Source organism: Phalaenopsis equestris, unplaced genomic scaffold (genome assembly GCF_001263595.1).
Source record: "Phalaenopsis equestris unplaced genomic scaffold, ASM126359v1 Scaffold000569, whole genome shotgun sequence".
Lineage (NCBI taxonomy): Eukaryota > Viridiplantae > Streptophyta > Magnoliopsida > Asparagales > Orchidaceae > Phalaenopsis > Phalaenopsis equestris.
Window position 1 is genome coordinate 260,990 of NW_018165009.1, and position 21,263 is coordinate 282,252.

The 21,263-nt window shown below is 32.9% G+C and overlaps 1 protein-coding gene across 1 annotated transcript in view; it reads left to right on the forward strand.

Moving 5' to 3' along the window:
- Positions 1-2,328: 2,328 nt before the first annotated feature.
- Positions 2,329-21,263, forward strand: part of LOC110029392 (GTPase-activating protein gyp1) — a 23,692-nt gene continuing 4,757 nt past the window's right edge. Inside the window, exons 1-6 of the mRNA XM_020731666.1 lie at positions 2,329-2,609; positions 3,553-3,706; positions 3,792-3,978; positions 12,627-12,697; positions 17,962-18,099; positions 18,208-18,299. Coding sequence (XP_020587325.1) covers positions 2,482-2,609; positions 3,553-3,706; positions 3,792-3,978; positions 12,627-12,697; positions 17,962-18,099; positions 18,208-18,299 — 770 coding nt within the window. The 5' untranslated portion in view covers positions 2,329-2,481. The remainder of the gene's footprint in view (positions 2,610-3,552; positions 3,707-3,791; positions 3,979-12,626; positions 12,698-17,961; positions 18,100-18,207; positions 18,300-21,263) is intronic.

Sequence of the window (21,263 nt, forward strand, 5' to 3'; positions counted from 1 at the left end):
TACTTATCTTAAACTTCTCTCCAAGCAAATCCTTTGAAGTTCCTTTGATGATTTCTCAACTCTCCTTACAATTTCACTCCAAGACACACACACACACACACACACCAAAAGCTCTCCCTTACACACACACACACACACACACACACCACATGACACATCCTCCCCCTCTTTCTTTTGGCTTCTCTTGACTCCTTATATAATAACTCTCAAAATCATCAAAAGTCACTTTAGATGCCTTTTCAAAATTCATTTAAATTCAATGCATAGTCATAAGAAGCTACAGTTCTGGCGCCTAGGTGCCAACCTTCTAAAAGCTCAGTACAACTGCATGGTGCCATAGTGTCAGGCTCATTTTTTTTTCACGTACGGGTCCGACGCCTAAGCGCCAGTTCATTTTGTGCTATCTTGCTCTAATGGACCCCGTTTTGCTCCAATTTTGCTCTTTTTTCTCTAAAATTTTATTTTTAGATCTTGCAACAAAAAAACATGCAAAATACCTTCCATTAAAGTGCAATATCATTAAAAGTGAGCATAAAATGTATATATATAAAAATAACACTTTTTTAGGCATGTCAAGATACTACAATAAGAACTCTCTAGTGGCATTGAATAAGACTAAGCGACTAGACTTGGCTTGGACTTAGAGCACGATATAATTATCCTTTTTGTCCAATTTGCCAAAAAAATAGTAAAACTAACCCCCTTGGTTACTTGTTCAATCACAACCTCCTCCCTTCCAGTCTGCAAGCATGGGATCCTAAGAAAACATTATCCATCTCTTGGTCCAATACAATGATATTCAACCCAGCAGGAGTTTGCTGGGAGGCCTCCCCTTGAACGAAAGTTGAGCCCTCCCTCATTGGTTCACCACCTTCTTCCTCCTTTTTGAGTTGATTTTTCCTCTTTGTTTAGCAAACTGACCCTCCAAAAGCTTAGCTTCTAGAATGTTGGTGTGGTTCAGTAAAGTTGGTCATTCCAACCTTTCACAAATTTACACACTATATATATATATATCTATTAGGATCCAACCATCTTATTTTATAAAGGAACCAAGTGTTCAAACATCAAGAAATAGTTATGTCATAAATAATGGTTAAATTATATTTTTATTCAATCTACTCATTTCTTAATATTTTGCAGCATAACTTTCTAAGTGATAAGACAATCAAGGAATTCAATATGTATGACCAAAAGCAGCCAAGATGGGCTAACGAGAATTGAGGCAGGCCTAGGTGAGTGCCTTGAAAACTAGTTCTCAAACTAAGAGACAAACTAAACAATGTATGTGACCTAATAGGGTGTCAGAGGATAAAAACAGGGTGTTTGAGGATAAAAATTTCAATACGATGCCAATTAAAGATAAGACACCAAAAATAATATAAAGTGTACACTCAAGACAATATAAAAAATTTGAGCAATTATAGATTTCAGGGGATTTATGTATAATCATTACATATGCATATTTTATAGAAAAAAAATGCCCTTCTAAAAGGGGGAATAGTTAATGTTAAATGAATGATTTTTCCTATTGAATAGATATCCAGAGATTTAATACAATTTATTTTATACTCCCTTTGTCTAAATTCTTCCTCCTTTCTAGCTAGCTCTATTCTTAAAGTGTGAGTCTAGGGATAAAAATATAATACAACACACACACACACACACACGCATGCCCGCCCACCCACACACACCTATATTATTATTTTTATTATTTTATTTATATATATAAATGTGTATATGGCTTTTAAATGTTTGTTTCTGTGTGAAAAATAAGTCATGGCTAGCTTTTATTGAAATAAAAAAAAAATAGCACAATGTGATAATTGAAGTACATCAACTTTTAAAAGCTAGTGAAAGCAACATTTTTATTATCTTATTAAATATTTAAGTGTTATCAATTTAAAAAAAAAAGTTTAGGTTTTTGGTATAAAGATACATCATAATTATGTAGTATGATATAAATGCAAATCTAAATTATTATTATTTTTGAATTAATAGATATTTAAAGGTTATAAACATGACTAAATACAATCACCATCTCGTGAATAGGTTGTACATCAACATCATCAAAACATTTCCCCGGAATACTAACATAAAACAATTTATACTAAATCTTTATATACAAATATTGTTGTTATTTTATAATAAGAATATTAGCTATTTTAATTGAAATAAATAAATAAATATTGTTTTAAAAAGGTTCTCCGACCCAATTCTCTGATCACAGTTTAATCCTTCGGTCTTCAAATCTCGTTACTTTCTAACTCTCCGGACAATTTCGCTTAGGCACGAGCTTCAGTTACTTCAAACATTCCAGACGAAGGAAGGAGGGAGGGGGAGAGGGGGGAGAGGGCGGGGGGGGGAAAAAGAGAACGGGGCTACACTAAAGGAAGTTTTTCGTTTGCTTCAATCCAGCGTCGATTATTACAGGCGTCCGTCATGATCTAATTTACTGGTTCTGTTGTTTTTCCCTGCGGAAACATGACGAGCAGCGGAGAGGAAGAACGGAACAGGGAAGCTGGAGGCGGAGGCAGCAGCTCCGCTGGTGGTGGTTCTCCCAGTCCCAATCTCGAATGGAGGTTCAATCAGACACTTAGAAGCGTGCAAGGGTTAGATCTTCCTCATCGATATATCCCCGTTTATTTGGTTTCCTTGTAGATCTTTAAGTGCGTTCGAAGTTATTTTTGAAGCGGAAACAATATTCTAAAGGGGAGTTTAAAATCAGTTGGAGATTTTTTGCAGCTTTGTTTTATCGCCCATGTCCTATAAAGATGGAAAATTGGGAGCTGACTGTATGTATATGGCTGTTTTATGAGAATTTAGTTTTGGATTTAGTTTTGGCAAATGCTGAAATGATAATTCCTAGCGTTGCATGGTTCGGGTGAATAAAATCATGGTTAGTCTCCTAAATCTTGGTGAACATAGCAGCTACTCTTCTAATCACCTAAAATATGTTTTATTAAGTGGTTTACAAGTTGTTTGCCACATAAATAAATTAGGGCGTTTTGGTTTCAGTTCATGATGGGCATTCTTGAATGGTCTTTCTTCTCGTTTTGGTCATAAAATTGTAAACCTTGCTGAGGGGAGAATTAGTTGGTGTTGATTGTCCAGGAAGTTGCATAGGATGAACTTAAATTATTGAAGTTTTGAGCTGGCTAAATTGGGCTGTTCTACAATACCTCAAGGACAATATATGGCGCCACTTAGAGAATTCTTCAAAATTTTTCTTGTTTTTCTTTAATGAGCTTGTCTAAATTCTTTAAAGCTTAATGAAAATTTTAGCACTCATCTGCCTTTATTTCACATTAAGTTGGGTTTTTACAACTCCTTTCAGTCTTTAAAGATCCCTTTCATCTCCTTTTATTGCAACTAATATTTGAACTTGCTTTAAAGTTAATTTTTGGTTATACAGTTTAGAATATCTATTAAATATTCTTTTCTACCAGACAACATATGAGTTTTCCTCTATGTATATCATTTTGAATGCCTTTTTATGCATTAATATGTATAATGCTTTCAATATTTTCTGTTACTTTGTTAATTTGACTCCAGGTTGCTAAAAGGTCGTAGCTTTCCTGGTAAAGTTTTAGTAACACGCAAATCAGAGACCATGAATGAAAGCCTCTCACCAAGACCTCCAGAGCATGAAAAAAGTTCTGCTGAGAATTACTTTCAGAAAGGTGAACATGTGCCCCATTCTTTTGAGGTATACTTATGTAAAGAATGAGTATTAAACCTTAGGCATCCATTTCAGCTGCCTTCCTTAAGAAGTGAAAATATATGTGCTACAGAGAGAAGGTGTGCGTTCTGGAAGCTCTGGAGGTGGTAGCGTCCTTCCCATTGCAAAACTACCATCAGTGGATAATGAGAAAGGTGCCACCATGGATACCCAGAAATCTTCTTTGGGTGCCAGAGCTACAGATTCTGCAAGAGTTGCTAAATTTACAAAGGAGATGTCTAAACCATCTGTAATACTAGGTATGTTTTGTGGAGGACCATTTTGTTAGATTCATTCTTGATTATTTTTTTTAAGTATTGCATTGTATGTAACTGGTCATTTGTTAAGAAGATGCACATCTTTGATATAGTCATGCATCATGGTCTTTACCTGATGCATCGAATTAGTCTATTTAGATAGCAAAACTGTTGCTTAGCGTAAATTTTGTCTTAAAAATTGTTTCTTTCTAAAATTTATGCAGTAATTTTGCTTGCAGAAACTTTTGATGAAATTTCCATTTCCATTACTTCATGATGTAATTGTAGAGCTTCTCATTCATCTCGTTTGGTAGACTAACTACATTTATGTACAACACAACTTAGGATTACTACATAATTTTACATGGATATTGCCTTCTGTCTGCTGTAATTTCATCTTGATTTTTAGATGATATAAAGTTGGAATTGATTTTTACATAAGACTATTCACATTGACGCTAAAAAAGCTAAATGCAAAAATGTGATGGAATTTCATTCTAATTTAATGCTTGGTGTGCGGTGAGCGTAGAAGTTTTCTTATGTGCAAAAAAGGATATTTAATTTAGCATGCAGAACATTTTTTATGTATTCTCTATGATGCATGCAAAACTTTGTTATGTAAATAATCACTGGACAAAGTTGAAGTAATTTAAGTATAAATCAATTTTGGATGCAGGGAGAAACTAAGATTTTAAAGTTTAAAGAGTTGTAGAAACCGTAACTCTTGGAATGTAGAATTGGATGAGATGAGATTGTGTACAATCCTACCAATTCTTTTGAGCAGATGTTTAACTTGAATTGCTAATTATGTTTGAGAGGTTCCAATAATAACCTTTAAAAAATTAACTATTAGGAAGGCAGGATCAGCTAATGTTATTCAACACATTGGGATGAAGGCTTAATTTCATGACTTTACTTTTTATGCAGTGGTTTTGCTTTCCCTTTAATCTTCTACTTTTGAATACACATCTTGCATTATGCCAATAAATGTTGCCCATTTTATTCCAAGAGCCATAGTTAATGAAGTTTATAGAGATACCTTGTGCATTATCATGACAGACTTATATTTTATCATTAAGATTATATTGCACAAAGCACAAAACATTATGTCATAATTTGTTTGGTAAATAATAAATGCTAATTTCGTTGGAGCCAAATTTTTTAATGTCAGGTAGATTTTGTGGAAATTTAAAGGTTTGCACTTGTTGAAAGTGCAAGTATTGCCCATTGAAATGAGGAAATTTGTAATCCATTGATTTAATTATTTCTTTACATTTTACTTATTTTATTTTTATAATTTTTCAATACATTTTGTAACCATATATTTGATTGATGATAGTTGCTAGGGAGAACGAGTTTTGTTCTTTGTTGTGCCTATTTTTAGTTGGTTCATTTTGGTTTTTTCATTGGTTTGTCTCTATCCTCGGGTCATTTGATTATTGTTTGGTGCTTCCAAGATGCGTTGCTGTGTTGGAGCCAGTTCCTTCTTGATCATGAGCCTTCAAAATCATAAAGTTGGTACCATTATTAAGCTTTGTTTTCGCTTACTTTATTGAAGTTTCATTTGGTTACATAATGGGTATATTTATCCTAATGATCATTTCCGTTATTTTTGTTTTCTTGTTTGTCTAGTTCTTTTGTCTATCTGTTCTTGTTAGAGGTTAGCTGTTGTTGAATGTTATAACTTATGTTTGGTTTGCAATAGCATATTTGCTTATGAATGTGGTTGGCAATGTTATGATTTTTATCTATCGTAGTTGTTGAGATTGGGTGCTCAAAATTTCAATGTTTTGAAGAATTCAAAACAATTGACATTGTCGCATTGTTCATTTACTGAGGCATTTTTAAAATAATTTTTGCTTGCTAAAATATTTGGTTTATATCAATCTTGTGTGCTTGTTGGATACTGAGTTTTTAGTGTGTCGTCCAAGTATGATTACTTATCTCAGGGGTAGATTCCTCAATATTTTTTTATTGGTGACCTCTTATATTTTTTTTTTAACTTCATGTTCTGTGATTATTTTTTCAAGCGTGATTAATTTTAGTAAAAAAATGCTACAAATGGGTTTTTATGATATCAACATGTTTCTTGATTGAAGTTTGATCTTATACTCCTTAATTTACTGTGGATTTTACTGGGTTTATTTTAATTACTATTTGTGTTGTTTTTATTACTCTTATTTGCATCAAAAGTTTTCCAAGTAACTATTTCATTGATTGTCTTTAACATTTGAATTCTAACTTTTAAGTGCTTGAATTTCATTCATCACATCATTTAGAATCATAGAAATCCATAACCTAAGACACACTACATAACGATCAATTGCTGAAGAAAGAAAACGTGGGAGGGAATACTCACTTAATTCTCATTACCGATCTTCAACCATAAGGCTACACACATAGGAAATCGGTCCTTTGTGATTTACAATCTTACCAAATACATCTATCATAAATATGGAAAGGAAATAATTCTGAAATAAACATAAGTAGGAAGGCAATAAAAATTAATCTAGGCGTTTCTCAAATTGTCTCCAATTAATCTATCCATCATTCCTTGGATGGTCGGTTTGGGCGGACTATGAAAAGGAGGCTGATCCTCCTAGATTTCCACATTCCTCCGCAAGTTGGGTTGTAGATGTTGTAGAGACCAAGTTTATTCTTGAACTTTGAGAAGTTGCTTAAAGGAAGAGTTTTGGTGAAGACACCGACAACTTGCGGGGCATAACTTAGCTGTATAATTCCATCATTAACTTTTGTGATAAATTGCATATCAATGTCAATATTTTTAGTCGTGTAATGATGCACGTGGTTCTCGACAAAACATATAGTTGCTTGACCTGATAAAATATTTGTATAGGTCTATTAGAGGTACTCAATTCTTGGAACAATAAATATTTGTATAGGTCTATTAGAGGTACTCAATTCCTGGAACAATTTCTAAATCCAGATCTCTTCATAGATTCGTAAGGTATACTCTGATTTTACAATGTTTCTAGGGACAATAATTTGTTTGTTATTTCTTCATGTGACCAATTTTCCTATACATAGGAGCAATAATCTGTGGAGAACCTTCTATCAGTGAATTTCTTAGCCTAATTTGTTTCAATGTAGACTTTTATCTCTCTGCTTTTGGCTCTCTAAAAAATTAATTCATAACCAGGAGTTTTTTTTGAAAAATCTTATGATTCTGTACACCAAGCAAAATACTCTTTATTTAGTTTATTCATATGTTGACTAACAATACTAACAGAGTATGCAATATCTGGCCTAGTATGTGACAGGTAGATGAGTTTTCCTATCAATTTTTGATATCTTTCCTTATCCATAGATGTAATTTTTTCTCTTATTAGACTTCTTGTTGGGACCTATTGGAGTATTTGTATTCAATCATTTTTATCTCATTTAGCAAATCTAGGTTTATTTCCTTAGTGATCTAACAATACCTTTTTTGGACCTTGTTACATTCATACCTAGAAAATGTATCATGATTCTTTGTTTTTTTTATTTTTTTATTTATTTCAAACTTAGCGGCAAGCTTTTCTTTGATTCTAAGAATTTTTTTCATTATCATCAGTAAGAATCATATCATTTACATATACTGTTAGTGCGATAATCTTACCTCATATAATGTGTTTTATGAACAATATATGATCAGCTTGACTTTGAAAATATCTATTAGATCTCATAGTTTTAGTAAACCTTTAAAATCATGCCCTTGCAGATTGCTTAAAACTGAGAGGAACTTGTTGAGTTTGCATATTAGATATTTGTTGGAATTATTCTCAAGTCCTGATAATATCTACATGTGCACTTCTCTTCAAGATCCCTATTTAGGAAGATATTTTTTATGTCTAGTTTATGCAATCCCAACTTCTTATTAACTATTACTGAGAGGAGAACTCTGATAGTGTTTAGTTTGACAACAGGTGCAAATGTCTCCTCATAGTCAATCCCATAGGCTTTAGCGAAACCTTTTGTAATCAGTTAGCTTTGAGTCTCTCAATGTCACCACCAGCTCTATAGTTGATATTGAATACACATTTGCATCTATTTGACCTCTTATCCCGAGGAAGTTTAATAAGAATCTATTGTCATTATGCTTTTATACTTAAATCCCTCTTTAACAATTTTCCCCTATTCTGGAACTTTGAGAGCTTCATGAATGGATTTAGGAATCTGTACATTATCAATATTAAATACAAAAGCATTATAAAGTGAGGATAGCTTCCCATAAGCTACATACTCAATAACTAGATATTTAGGCTTACTTTTTGTTGAATCTAAATATGTCCTGTGGATAACACCCAAGGCATAGAGCGTTAGACGAACAAGAGGAATATAAAGGAGAGATTGAGAGAGAAAACAGATTGCACATTAACATAAGTTTTGAGAGAGTAAATTGAGTAATTCTTTATTGATATATAGTAAAATTACATGTTTATCCCTATTTTAATAAGGACATTACAAGTCATTATTACATATTTTCGTGTTTGTAATCGACTCTAGGACCCTTTCATATTCATAACTGACATCATCACCGTTTTGTAATCATAACAACTTGAAGAGGGGCATTTAATGACCCTTTAATCTTGTCATTCGGTCAGCTGCATACCTTCGATCGGCTGAGAGGTCATCGATCAGCCTTTTCAATGGAATTTTGAGCAGAGGTTATCGTATCGTTAAAGTGAACTTAGACCTTTAGGCAGATGGTGTATCATCGTAATATGACGAGCTGTTATCCTTGGACAAGGAGCATTCTTAGAGGATCAGATACGTGCGCCACAGGGTGCCCTTCGACCATCTTTATGAAGAATTTCAGAATCTTCCGAGGGAGTTGGTTACGAGCGATTGTCCCTTGGGTTAGGTGTCTTCTACTCTTTAGTATGGTTGTGCTTCCGTTCGCTCGGCTCATAGTTCCGACCGAGCGAAATGACACTCGGCATTTTTGTCTTTTGATTATCCCGATACATTGCCTTTAGTGTTCATAAACGAGACTCGTTGAATTTCCTTGAGATTCATGCGTTCATAATTTTGATGTACATATTTAGTTCTCTGATTCTCTTATTACTTGAAAGCGACAACTACGATAAGAATAAAAGACCTAAATGTAATAATTGACTTATTTATTGACTTGTTAGCTCAAAAGGTTGGTAGGAGGAAGCTGTCTAGAGGGGAAGTTGCTTAAGCGAGTGATTCAGAAGAAATAAAGAGTGGAGGAAGCGGTCGGGTCATTTGACTCGATACTGCTCCATCGTGAGACAGGGAGTAGGGTTGATGTGCACATTACTGGAGCGGCCGGCTCAGCAACCGGTCTAGGTGGTTGCGGAGACCCAGGTCCAACCGCGTGAAGGTGCGCCTCCCTTTCCTTGATGTTGGCATTATTGGAGCGGCCGGCTCAGCAACCGGTCTAGGTGGTTGCGGAGACCCAGGTCCAACCGCGTGAAGGTGCGCCTCCCTTTCCTTTATTTGGTGAGGCCATCCAGTCGGTTGTTCAACCGCTTGTTGGTGAGTGCCTCCGATCGTTTGAGATAGAACGAATCATTGGTACGAGAAAACCCAATTTTCTTTTACTCAATAGTTTTGTTCTTTTTTTTTCTGAAATTTGATTATTCTTGCTGAGGAGATCGTGTAGATTATCGACTCATTTATAATGGAAGCCGACCATCCCTCTGCTCTATAGGCGGTCGAGGGGCATTCTGTTCCGGCCCATGGCGGAGGCGCACTCAACCACTTATCTGCCCTGCGGACATTAAGAGGGAGGCCGATGGTTGACGAGGATCATCAGAGTCGCTGGCTATCTGGATAGACGAAATGGTGGACTCTGTCTAGAAAGTTAGTTTGTAGAGGGAGGTTGCCATAACAAACCTGAAGGAAGAACTGACTGTCCTTCAAGCGGACATGGCGATTCTCCGGATAGAGGGGGCAACACTTCGGATGGAGCTGGCAGAGGTCTGGATAACTGGTTTTATCTCCCGGATTCGAGTGGAGGAAGAGAGTGTAGAGAAGTTTAAATTTGGGGGTGTAACGCCCAAATTTCAAGAAACCATGTAAAATTTGGCAGATTTGAAAACTTTCCCAAATTTTACATCTCTTGGAATTCAATTGAAATAATATTATTAAATTCTACACATGAAATCGATCAATTCCATATAAAACACCATAAGTTAATTATGAATGGATTGAGAAATATAAAATTCGGAAGTTATATATTTATTTAACTTAATAAATCATAATTATCCTAATTAATTAAATCCTTAATTCTCTGCTACTGTTGCCCACCTCTCATGCCTTTCAATCCCTTTGTTCCGTTGAATCGTGAGTTCCAGTTTTGATTTTCTCCTTCAGAATTGCTCTTTCTCGCAATCCCCCCTCTTTCTCGCACGCCCCCTCTCTGTTTCTTTCATGCAGGCATTAGCGAGCTGCGACCCTTGCTGCAGTGCAAGGGCGGGAGTAGCAGCGAATCGGACGACACAGAGAAGCTGTAACTCGGGATTTTAGGGCGGCGACTTGATTTCTGCAAGCATGAATCCCTCTTTCATGTCACTTGAGACCTTCATTTCCTTCATCTCAAATTTATTTTGACATTTGCCTCGTTTTTAGTGCTTTTCTCATTTCCGACAGTCGTCAAAGGCGCTTATTTTGTGCTAGAAGTTTGGTAATTGATTTTGCGAGCTTTTAAAAATATTTTAGCACAAAATCGTGAAGAAAATTATTGTCGGAGGTGATAAGGAGGAAATGTTAAATTGGTGATTTTGGAAACGTGAATTGATGCCAAAAAGCTCTTTTGAGATATGTTTTGACATTTAATGTTTGTTTTTGGGTTAATGCATGTTTTGAGCCAATCTTTTATGAAATTCTATATTGTCTACGAGCCCAGGCTATTTATAAGGAGAAGCTGGATAACAGATTGTTGAAACTAAGTCATATAACTAATGGAGAGCAGGTGACTGACTTACTCACTAAAGGACTTAGTTCAGTGGAGTTAGCTAGATTATATGACAAGATGGTCTTAGTGAATATCTTTCACCCATCTTGAGGGGGAGTGTTGTGAGCTATGTGTAATTAGTGTGTTGTGAGTTATTGTAATTAGAGAGTTTTATTGGGTTTATTTGTTAAACATTGTAACACATATTTAAACACGTATGTTTAATGAAATAGTAAGTTTTCACATAAAAAAATCATTTGACATCCATTATTATAATCTTGCCACTAGATCTGCTACTACTAAAATTGCATTCCTTGTGTTCGGTTTTAGATTTACTAAAAAAAGCCTTATAGAATTTCAAGTTTACCTCTGTTAATTCAAAATTTTCTCAAATTTTGAATTAATAGTATTGTGAGTTATGTGTAATTAGAGTGTTGTGAGTTATTGTAATTAGAGAGTTTTATTGGGTTTATTTGTTAAACATTGTAACACATATTTAAACACGTATGTTGAATGAAATAGTAAGTTTTTACATAAAAAAATCATTTGGCATCCATTATTATAATCTCGCCACTAGATCTGCTACTACTAAAATTGCATTCCTTGTGTTCAGTTTTAGATTTACTAAAAAAAAGCCATATAGACTTTAAAGTTTACCTCTGTTAATTCAAAATTTTCCCAAATTCTCTCTCTTTCTTTAGTCTTATCTACAAGAAGGATGTCATCATCGAAAATCGTACACTAAATTACACCCTCCTGTAAATGTTTCATAGGAACATTCATAACCAAAGCAAAAGATATGGGTTTAAAGTTGATCCCTGATGTAATTCAATTGAAATAGGAAACTACTTGGTCAATCCTCCTTGTGTTTGAACACAAGTATCAACTCTAGTATGCATATTTTTAATGACTTCAATATAAGCAATATCAACACATTTCTCTTCTAGAACTCTCCAAAGTTCATCGCTTGGAACTTGATCATAAGCTTTTTCTAAATCAACAAAAATCATATGTAGATTCTCCTTACTATCTCCATACCTCTCCATCGAACCTCTCAATAAATGTATAGCTTCCAAAGTAGACATGCCCAAAATGAATCCAAATTGATTTGTGCCACGAAAGAACGAAAAAATAGATAAATTGATTTGTGCCACGAAAGCTACAAAATCAAAATAGCCATCTTACAAGCACTTTACTGCAGCCAATTCACTCCTTTGTGGAATTTAACTTAAATTGAATGAATACGAAAATCATGTCAAATCATATGTACTAACTTATGCTATGAAATAAACGGCGGGACGTCCCTCATTCAACAATCATCATTGACATGTTTTTAATTATTAAATTAAGAAAACAAATATAAATCAACCAAAAAAATAGATAAATAAGTGTAAATAGATCACTTTTTGATGTCATGTCTTTAAATGGTATAAACACGAAGGCTTTCATCCCTAGGGCTTTGAATTCTGATTTAGAATTTTTTATTTCTTTATGAAGCAGTACCAAATAGGATTTCTGTATTTTTGATGAAGCAATATGTACAAGAATCTTTTTCATAAAAGTGGTAACTACTTGATTTTAAACATTTCTAGGGTACATACAATTTGTTGTATTTCTGATTATAGTACTTCCTTTACCATTGGTTTTCTGATACCTTTTCATCAATAGATTCTCACATTAGCTTGAACCAGAAGACTGACATTTTACCTTTTTGTTGATGCCACAGAGAAGTTACGTGAATTAGCATGGAGTGGTGTACCACCTTACATGCGACCTCATGTTTGGAGACTGCTTCTGGTAAGAATCTTATGTTGACAGTTTTTGGTACATTTACCTGTTAATGATTGTGCCTTGAATTTATTTACTCTTGATTTAGCAATAGGCAATAGGTTTGTTATGCATGGGAACTCTTGTTTTTGCTTATAGTTTCTACTTCTTATGGTGGGAAACTAATAACTTTAGACAACAATTTTTAGATTGCGCATTGAACCAAACCTACATTCATAGTTGAGGCAGGCATATGCTACATTCACAAATAAGACAAAGGAATATGTGTCCATACTTCTGCAGTTTCTACTTGTCAATAGAGTTTTATGTTTGACGTACGTAAAGCTATAATCAAATAACTTAGGCTTGAGCTTAGCTATTCAACCACATACTTCCGCTAAGTTAGGTTTAATTTCAATAGTTTCATCTAAATTAGTATTTATGGATTTTTTTAAATTAAATTTAAAATTAATTATTTATTCATATAATATTAAGTTTTAATTTGAACTTTTCAAAAGGATTTCATTAAATTAAATTTCAATCTTTTCGTTAGTAACTATTTTTTCTTAAATATGGATTCCAACTTCTTATAATGAGATCAGTGGTTTAATGAATGAAAGTTGATTCTTCTTGTAATCTCTCTCCCTTAATACTCTTCTTATTTGTTGCTCCTAGACCATACATTATTTAGTGTTAAATTTTGCAACTTGATACCCCTTCGCGAGGTTACCCCACATGTACTTCTCCTAAAGCTGCTTTATCTTCACACTATTTTGCATCATATATTGTGCATCGCTATAATACCTAAACTCTACACTCACATTCCTCTGTACTCTTGCAATCTGCATCTTACATGCCATTCCTATCACGTGTCATACAAAACCCAATTAGTTTTGCTCTTACGTGATTCACCACAAATCCTGTGCATTCACTTGTGTGCACTCCTTGTCTTTCCTAGTATTTGATCACAACCATACTTATTTTGACCTTATCTCTGCAAAACCATCCCATGCTTCTATCCCTCTTCGCTTGTTCACCAGTTCATTTTTTCAACAAATCAATTGGTGTACATTAAATTTTTATCAAACATTAATCTCAAATTCTAGAATTGTTTTTGTTTAGTATCATACCTTTGATACAACCTATGCAATTTAATTGTTCATGATGCATGGTATATTTGAGGAAAATACATGCAAAGCATGTTTGTGAAGTCAAAAAATTCTCAAGGTTCACTATACTATCAATATTATTATTCTATTGATCTATTTAATAAAAGTCATGATTTTCTTTTTTGAGGAATAGAGAAAAGTGCCAAAAACGGTCCTTTGACTATTTACATGGGCCTATTTTAGTCTCAAAGTCTAAACTTTCAATTTAGTCATTAGAATCTTTTAATGGGGTTGAAAAACACCTCTTTTTAAATGAGTCTAGTGCTATTTCAGCACGTATTAAAAAAATCTGGGGATTAATTTGATGTTTTTATAGAATCGAGTATTAGAATGATCATTTGTAAAGAGCCAGGGATCATTTCGACATTTTTTTTGTTGAGGATTTATTTTGAATATGATTTAGATCTGGGGTTGGACAAAATATTGCTGGAAACTTCGAGCCAGGGATCATTTCGACATTTTTTTTGTTGAGGGTTTATTCTGAATATGATTTAGATGGACAAAATATTGCTTGAAACTTTTGGATAATGAAGTTGAGGATGCATCAATCATGTTTATATGTCTATGTAGGTTATGCATATATTTGTCCTAAATCTTATCATATTTCAACTTATGAAGTATATTTCAAGCCTCCTCGAAACCCTTTTCAAATGCTGTGAAGAGTTGAGAAAACTTGACAAACTCATTTCACATGTTTGTCCAACCCCACGAGTTTTAATGCTGCACTAGCTTCAGCAAACCCATTACCTACTCCTCCTTGTTGATGATTTCGTTGACAAAGTGGAAGATAATGTGCATGTGATTTTCTATTCCCATAGATGAGCTTGACCCAAAAATTGAGCATGATATTTTGTTATATGATGTTACTGTATTTGAGGTGTCTTTGGCCATTCCTTTAACTTTCCAACCTCTATAGATGGAGTGACAAGTTGTGCCTAAACTTTCTAAATTTTTTCTTACTCCATCACAAATTAAGTTTGTTTTACCATTGTTGCAGTTACCATGTGACTACAGAATTTTTTTTGGTGTTACTTTGATGATTATATATATTGCATGGTTTTTCTCGGGCACTTTTTTTTAAATAATCATACTACATATCTTGATAATGCTAAAGATGTTTTTGTGTCCTATATTTTCTAACATGGCTGCTAGACTTCCAAACAAGGGCCTTTTTTGTTACTCTTTTATCGACATGTTTATTATGCCTAGTTGAATGGGTGTATAAATGATTGTATTTATGATTTATTTTAGTTATTTCATTTAGATTTGATATTTTGTATTTTTTTTTTTATTGAAATTAGACTTTTCTATTAATTTATCACTTGGTTTCCATGGCGCCAAGCCTTCTCTTCTGGCAATTTATGATTTATTTTAGTTATTTCATTTAGATTTGGTATTTTGTATTTTTTTTGTTGAAATCAGAATTTTCTATTAATTTATCACTTGGTTTCCGTGGCGCCAAGCCTTCTCTTCTGGCTCTGGCAATGCTGTCATTTCTATCTTCGGGGATACACTGCTGTTACTAGACAACCAAAAATTTCTTCTAGGCATATCAATTTAAACCTTGCAGACAGTAACTTCAATTATCTATCTAGCTTTTCACACTTTTTAAAATGTTCATTTTACATCAAATCTGTGAGAACACGTTGAATTCTATTAATCAAGTAGTCTCAAAACGCAACTCTGTAGACCTAACTTACAATTCAAGGTTTTTTTTTTCTTGGTAGGTTTTTTTCTTGGTATTTTTCTTGGTATTATACATTGTTCTAAGTATTATAAAATCAGTATACATTGAAGGAATCATAAGATAGACCTTTTGTTGCATGAATTTGAATGTTGTCATTTCGATCATTACAGAACAGTATTCCTTAATTACAATATTCTTCTATATATACTTCTTTTCCTGCTTCTTTTTAATTAACTTGAGCATAATTATATCTTTACCTTCTGAAAAATAGTGTAGGGATGATAAGCTAATTCACTGGAGTCATAAATAAAAATTTCAAGAGTGGACTCAATTTACGAATGATTTCATGATTACATCTTCATTGAGACAGTTTGCAATTGCCGAGGACAAAATAAAGATTTTTTATTGCACACTACTATTTTTGTGGTGGGGATGGCAAGCAATACTTCTTTCTATATTTGTTCTTTTGTATAACGTTTTAAGAATTAAGGTAAATTCTACTTTTTAGATTTTGCTTTTGTGACATAACTAGAGATGAAATAAAACGGTCATTAATTGTAAATAATCGTTTTGCTTCAAATTGATTTTCTCAGCAACCTCTGAATTTTGGCTTTAGTCTGTCAATGGCTTGCATCCATGGTCCTTTGCCGGTAGTTTAGAGATATTGCGAAGTTTTGTTTGCTAACTGATCTTGATTTAAAAGAGTCTTAAAAAAATCAAGTTCAAATGACCCTCAAAAGTCTCTTTGGCAAGCTCATTCTTGTCCTTTCTTGTCTTTGATTATTACATGTATTAAAAAAAAATCTCTTTTCACCTTCTTAGATTATTTTCAACATGTGAAAGACCTTGTGAGCTTTACATTTGGACCTTTCCTTATGTGCTTTATCACTTGAAGTATTGTTCCCCGCCAAATTTTGAAAAATCTATGCTGTAATTTCTTATTTACTGTAAAATCCGTTTATTTTTTTTTATATTCATAAACTGAGCATCATCCAATAGAGATTACAAACATTTGTAGTCTCGAAGAAGTTCAGAAAGTTTTTTATGGCTTAGCTTTTTTTTCTCTTATAATTTTCAATTTGTAGTACGATAAATCATGGTAGAAGCTTGTCACAATTTATGCCAATTGTTGGATTCAAATCTATTTGTAGTGATATTTACAAGTCCCACGAGATCTGGACAGAATATTCGGCTAAGAGAAAGAAGAGAGAAATGTAAAGAGAGCTGAAATGAAAAAAAATTGAAATGTTTTATTGTTTCACACTAGGAAATTTATCGTTGTACCTTTTGACCTTATGTTTATATTATTTTTGGGCGCTATATGAGAGATTATATTCTAATTTAATAAAATAATTCATGATATATCCAATTACATGATGTGGATATACTTAGTGCACGTAGATTGTTGCCTTAGTAAGTGTTCTAAATGTTTCACTGAAGAAATGAAGTTGCCGCTTCTCAATAACATTTTTCTTTCGAGTCCCCTATGGAGTGCCTTCATGGTGGGGCAGTGCCTTTTGTGCTTGGGCAAGTGACTTTTAATGCCCTGTACCTGATTCCTCGAGAGTTCATTTCATCTCCTCGACTTTAACCCAAATCATATTTGGGTAAACACCAATAGTTTGTTGCATTTGAAAATATTTTGTAAACTATCATTCAGTGAAGGCTTCATGACAACTTTGAACCTACTGCTCTTTAGTCTGTTAATTTTTATTTATTTTTCTTACTGATTTTCACATAATCCTTCCGTTGAGGAATATTATTTTCTGTTGGATCTGGTAAAGTAAAATGGGATGACTCTTTAGATCTTCCACTATTGCGTTTTTCAGTTTGTTGCTCTATTAAATTTAAGTAATTGTTTAAAAAAATATAATAATTGAAAAGGATTAAGTTGACCTAGATAGTGGTCGCTCATAAGCTGGTAAGGAAAATTTATCTTTTCATCTTTATTATGTGAGTACGAGTTCACAATAAGTTTATTTTCTTAAATTTAAGAACAAAATTTTTGGCATGCTTATCAATATATGGTGAATTTGAGCATGGCCACTTATCAACGAGTCTTCCTAGTAATGATTGGCGTTAGTCAATCTGAATCTGTACTAGTTTTCTGAAGAAACTCTAAAGCTTTTCTTCTCGAGAGCTTCCTTGCTTCTCCTAATCATGTGTTGCCTTGAGAAGATAAGATACATGGATGCTTATTATATTCTTCTACCTTGTGGTCTCTAATTCTTTCCTTCTTTTAAAAACTGCTATTGAACCCTGCACAGAAACTGTAGAGCAACAATTGCTTTATTTCATTTTTTGGCACAATTTTGACCGTCAGGGTTAGATCACACTGCAGCAGCTGTTAATATGGAATTTCATGACTTACCTGTTATGCTTGCATGATTATAAATCATATGCTGCATGCCTGAAATTCAGATATTAGCTGACAACAGGGATATGCACCACCTAATTCAGATAGAAGACAGGGGGTTTTGTCAAGGAAACGACTGGAATACCTTGATTCAGTTGCTCAGTTCTATGACATTCCTGATTCAGAACGTTCAGATGATGAAATCAGCATGCTTCGCCAGGTTTTTTTCTCCCTTTTAACCAACCATCATGCCTTGTTCGTTTGCTAAACCTGTTTTCATTCTGGAATTATTCTTTCTTTTTGTCTTTGCTGTATTTTTGTTGTTTAGATTGCTGTTGATTGTCCAAGAACTGTTCCTGATGTAACCTTCTTCCAGCATGAACAAGTTCAGAAGTCATTGGAGCGTATTCTTTATACATGGTTAGATCTATTCATGTCTATTTGCTTTAGTTGAAGACATAATACTGATATTTATCTTACAAATATACACATGCTGAAATTTCCATCATTCAAAGTTGGTGAACAACATTTTATTTTTGGAAAAGATCTGGGAACCCTATCTGAATACATTTGATTCCATATTTTACTTTTGCTAATTATTTCCTGGGGGTTGTTAAACCTATCTTGCTTAATGCAGTTCACAGTCAAAATAAATGGATTTGAACTAGTCCAGACAACTAGTTTTGCGGCTTATATTTCCATTTTTGTACTATAGGAATCCTTATTGAATCTGCACCAATAATTCTCTCTCATTTTAGCCCAATATAATGGTGTCCTACATTTCCTTCCATGAAAAGTTCCATATGAAGGCATTCCAATGCTTACTAAAAAATTGTTGATATTTGCAAATTCAATTAATAATATATGACTTCCCTCCTCCACTAAAATCAAGAATACATAAATTAAGTAAATTCTCTACTATTTGAAATATCTTTTTTAATTGATCTTCTATTTAATGATGAAATGCAGTATTGAAACTCAAACATGTATCCATAGCTTTTTTAAATTTTCCTTCATAACTCAGATATAAATGTCATCTCTATATGAAACGGTGACTTTGGTGCTTCCTGCAATCGTACAATACCATTTACATTCAAATTTATTGATTTTTCAACAAAATATGCCCATCTATTTGGCAAGAAATGCATGGACTTAGTTAATCTATCTATTATGACCTATATAGCATCACATCTTTTTTTTAATCTAGACAATCCAATCATAAAATCCATTGCTATCTCTTTCCTCCTCTCTGATATTAATAATGATTGTAACTGGCCATCTTGTCTTTGATGTTTTTTGACTAACTAGCATAGGACATTTAATAATAAGTTTGCAGCACTTCTTTTTAGTCCCGACCACCAAAGTATTTTTTTTTAGTTCCTGATATATTTTATTGTTTCATGTAAGTTGTGTACAGTGAGACAAATGCACTCCTAAAATTTTCTTCATTAGATTTATATTATTTAGAACATAAATCTTGCTCTTTTATTTTAGCAATTGATTTTCATCTATCATGTATTCCTCTATATTGCTCTCCCGTGCTTGAGTTAGGATTTCTTAAATAGTAATATCTTTGCTCAATAAATCTAGCGTTCCTTTCTTTAAGATAAATTGTTTTGTCAATTAATTCAATTGAACAACATTTTTATCATTGCAATCAATCACTATAATCATTGCTTACCTATATCCTTTTGCTCAGTTATTAACTAATTTAATATTTCTGAAGTTTTTCTTGTTAGTGCGTCTGCAATGTTTGTCTTTTTCGAATAATATTATTATCCAAAATGTAATCCTTAGTAAATTCTAGCCACATCTTTGTGTAAAATTCTAATATTTTTAAATAAATATATTTTTCAAATTTGGTGATCAATAAAAATTTCACATATGATGTCATATAAGTAGTGCCTCTAAATTTTGAGTGCAAACAATGTTGTCAACTTTAATTCATGTGTAAAATTATTTCATTCATAATTATTTAATTGCCTGGATGGTTAAATAATGATTTTCTTATGTTGCTTGAAAACACGTGCTAGACCCCTTAATAATGCATCACAATAAATTTGAACTTCATTTGATTATGGGGAAGTTTTCAACTTTCACAATGCCTTTTAGCGCCCTGCATTAATTTTTGAAATTTTAGTCAGCCTTGGCCAATTAGTAATTGCTTTGACTTTATTTTGATCTATTGATATACCCTCTCTAATAATTACATATCTAATAAATGTAATGTTTCTTAGCCGAAATTCACATTTAGAGACATTTGTATATAACTTATATTTTTTAAAGCTTGTAAAAGGACATGTATATGATTTGAATGATTGTATTATTTACATAAACAACAACAAAAACAAGCCTTTATCCCACTAAGTGGGGTCGGTTACATTTTTTCTCCATTACGTCCTATTGAGTGTCATATATTTTTTTTAATTCTAATAAATTAAGATCATTTTTTAAACAATATGCACAAGTCTACCTCTTTTTAATTCTAATAAATTAAGATCATTTTTTAAAAAATATGCACAAGTCTACCTCTACCCTTTACCTCTACCTTTTTTAACATAAGTTGAATCTAAAACATCTACTCTCCTAACCAAATCATCAGATGGTAAATGTTTCAGACATTTTTTATTATTTGAATGAACCAAAATATCATATATAAATGTTATTACAAATAGATTAAGAAATGGTCAAAAAACCATGTTCATTATATCCATTAAAATTGCTGGAACATTTGATATCCATATCAAGTACTGAATGTTGCATTTGTTTTCTTTTTTTTTAAATCCTCAGCTAATGATAGCTTGATCATATATTAATCTTGAAAAATATAGAAGCTACTTTTAACTGATAAAAAAGATCATTAATTATTAGTAATGGATACTTATTAACTGTAAGTTTATTTAAATTTTATGCGCAATACACATTCTAGAACTCCAATCATTCTTGTTTAAAAACTAAAAACATTCCTTTTCCTCAAATGTGATGTATTAGGTCTAATAAATATTTCCATCTGATAGTTCCAATAATTGAATCTTCAATTCTTATAATTCCTTAATTATCATTCAATATGATACTTTAGATTTTGACTCGGAAGCTGACAAAAACTCCAATGTTAAAATCTCTCCCTCATTGATGGTAGTACAAGTAACTTATCCAGAAAAACTTATGACTATTCCTTTATCACTTGAATATCGTTTAACCACCCACCTCCTTAGTTGTGTCTTTCATATGAGCAAGGAAAAATTGATTTTCATTATTTAGTAACTTGAAAGCCTTCTGCTTTTAGTGATACCAAGACTTCTACTTTTCGTGATCCTTATAATAGATTATATGCTGAAGTCAGTGAAAGATATATATATATAAACTAGCCAAAGAAAGAGAAAA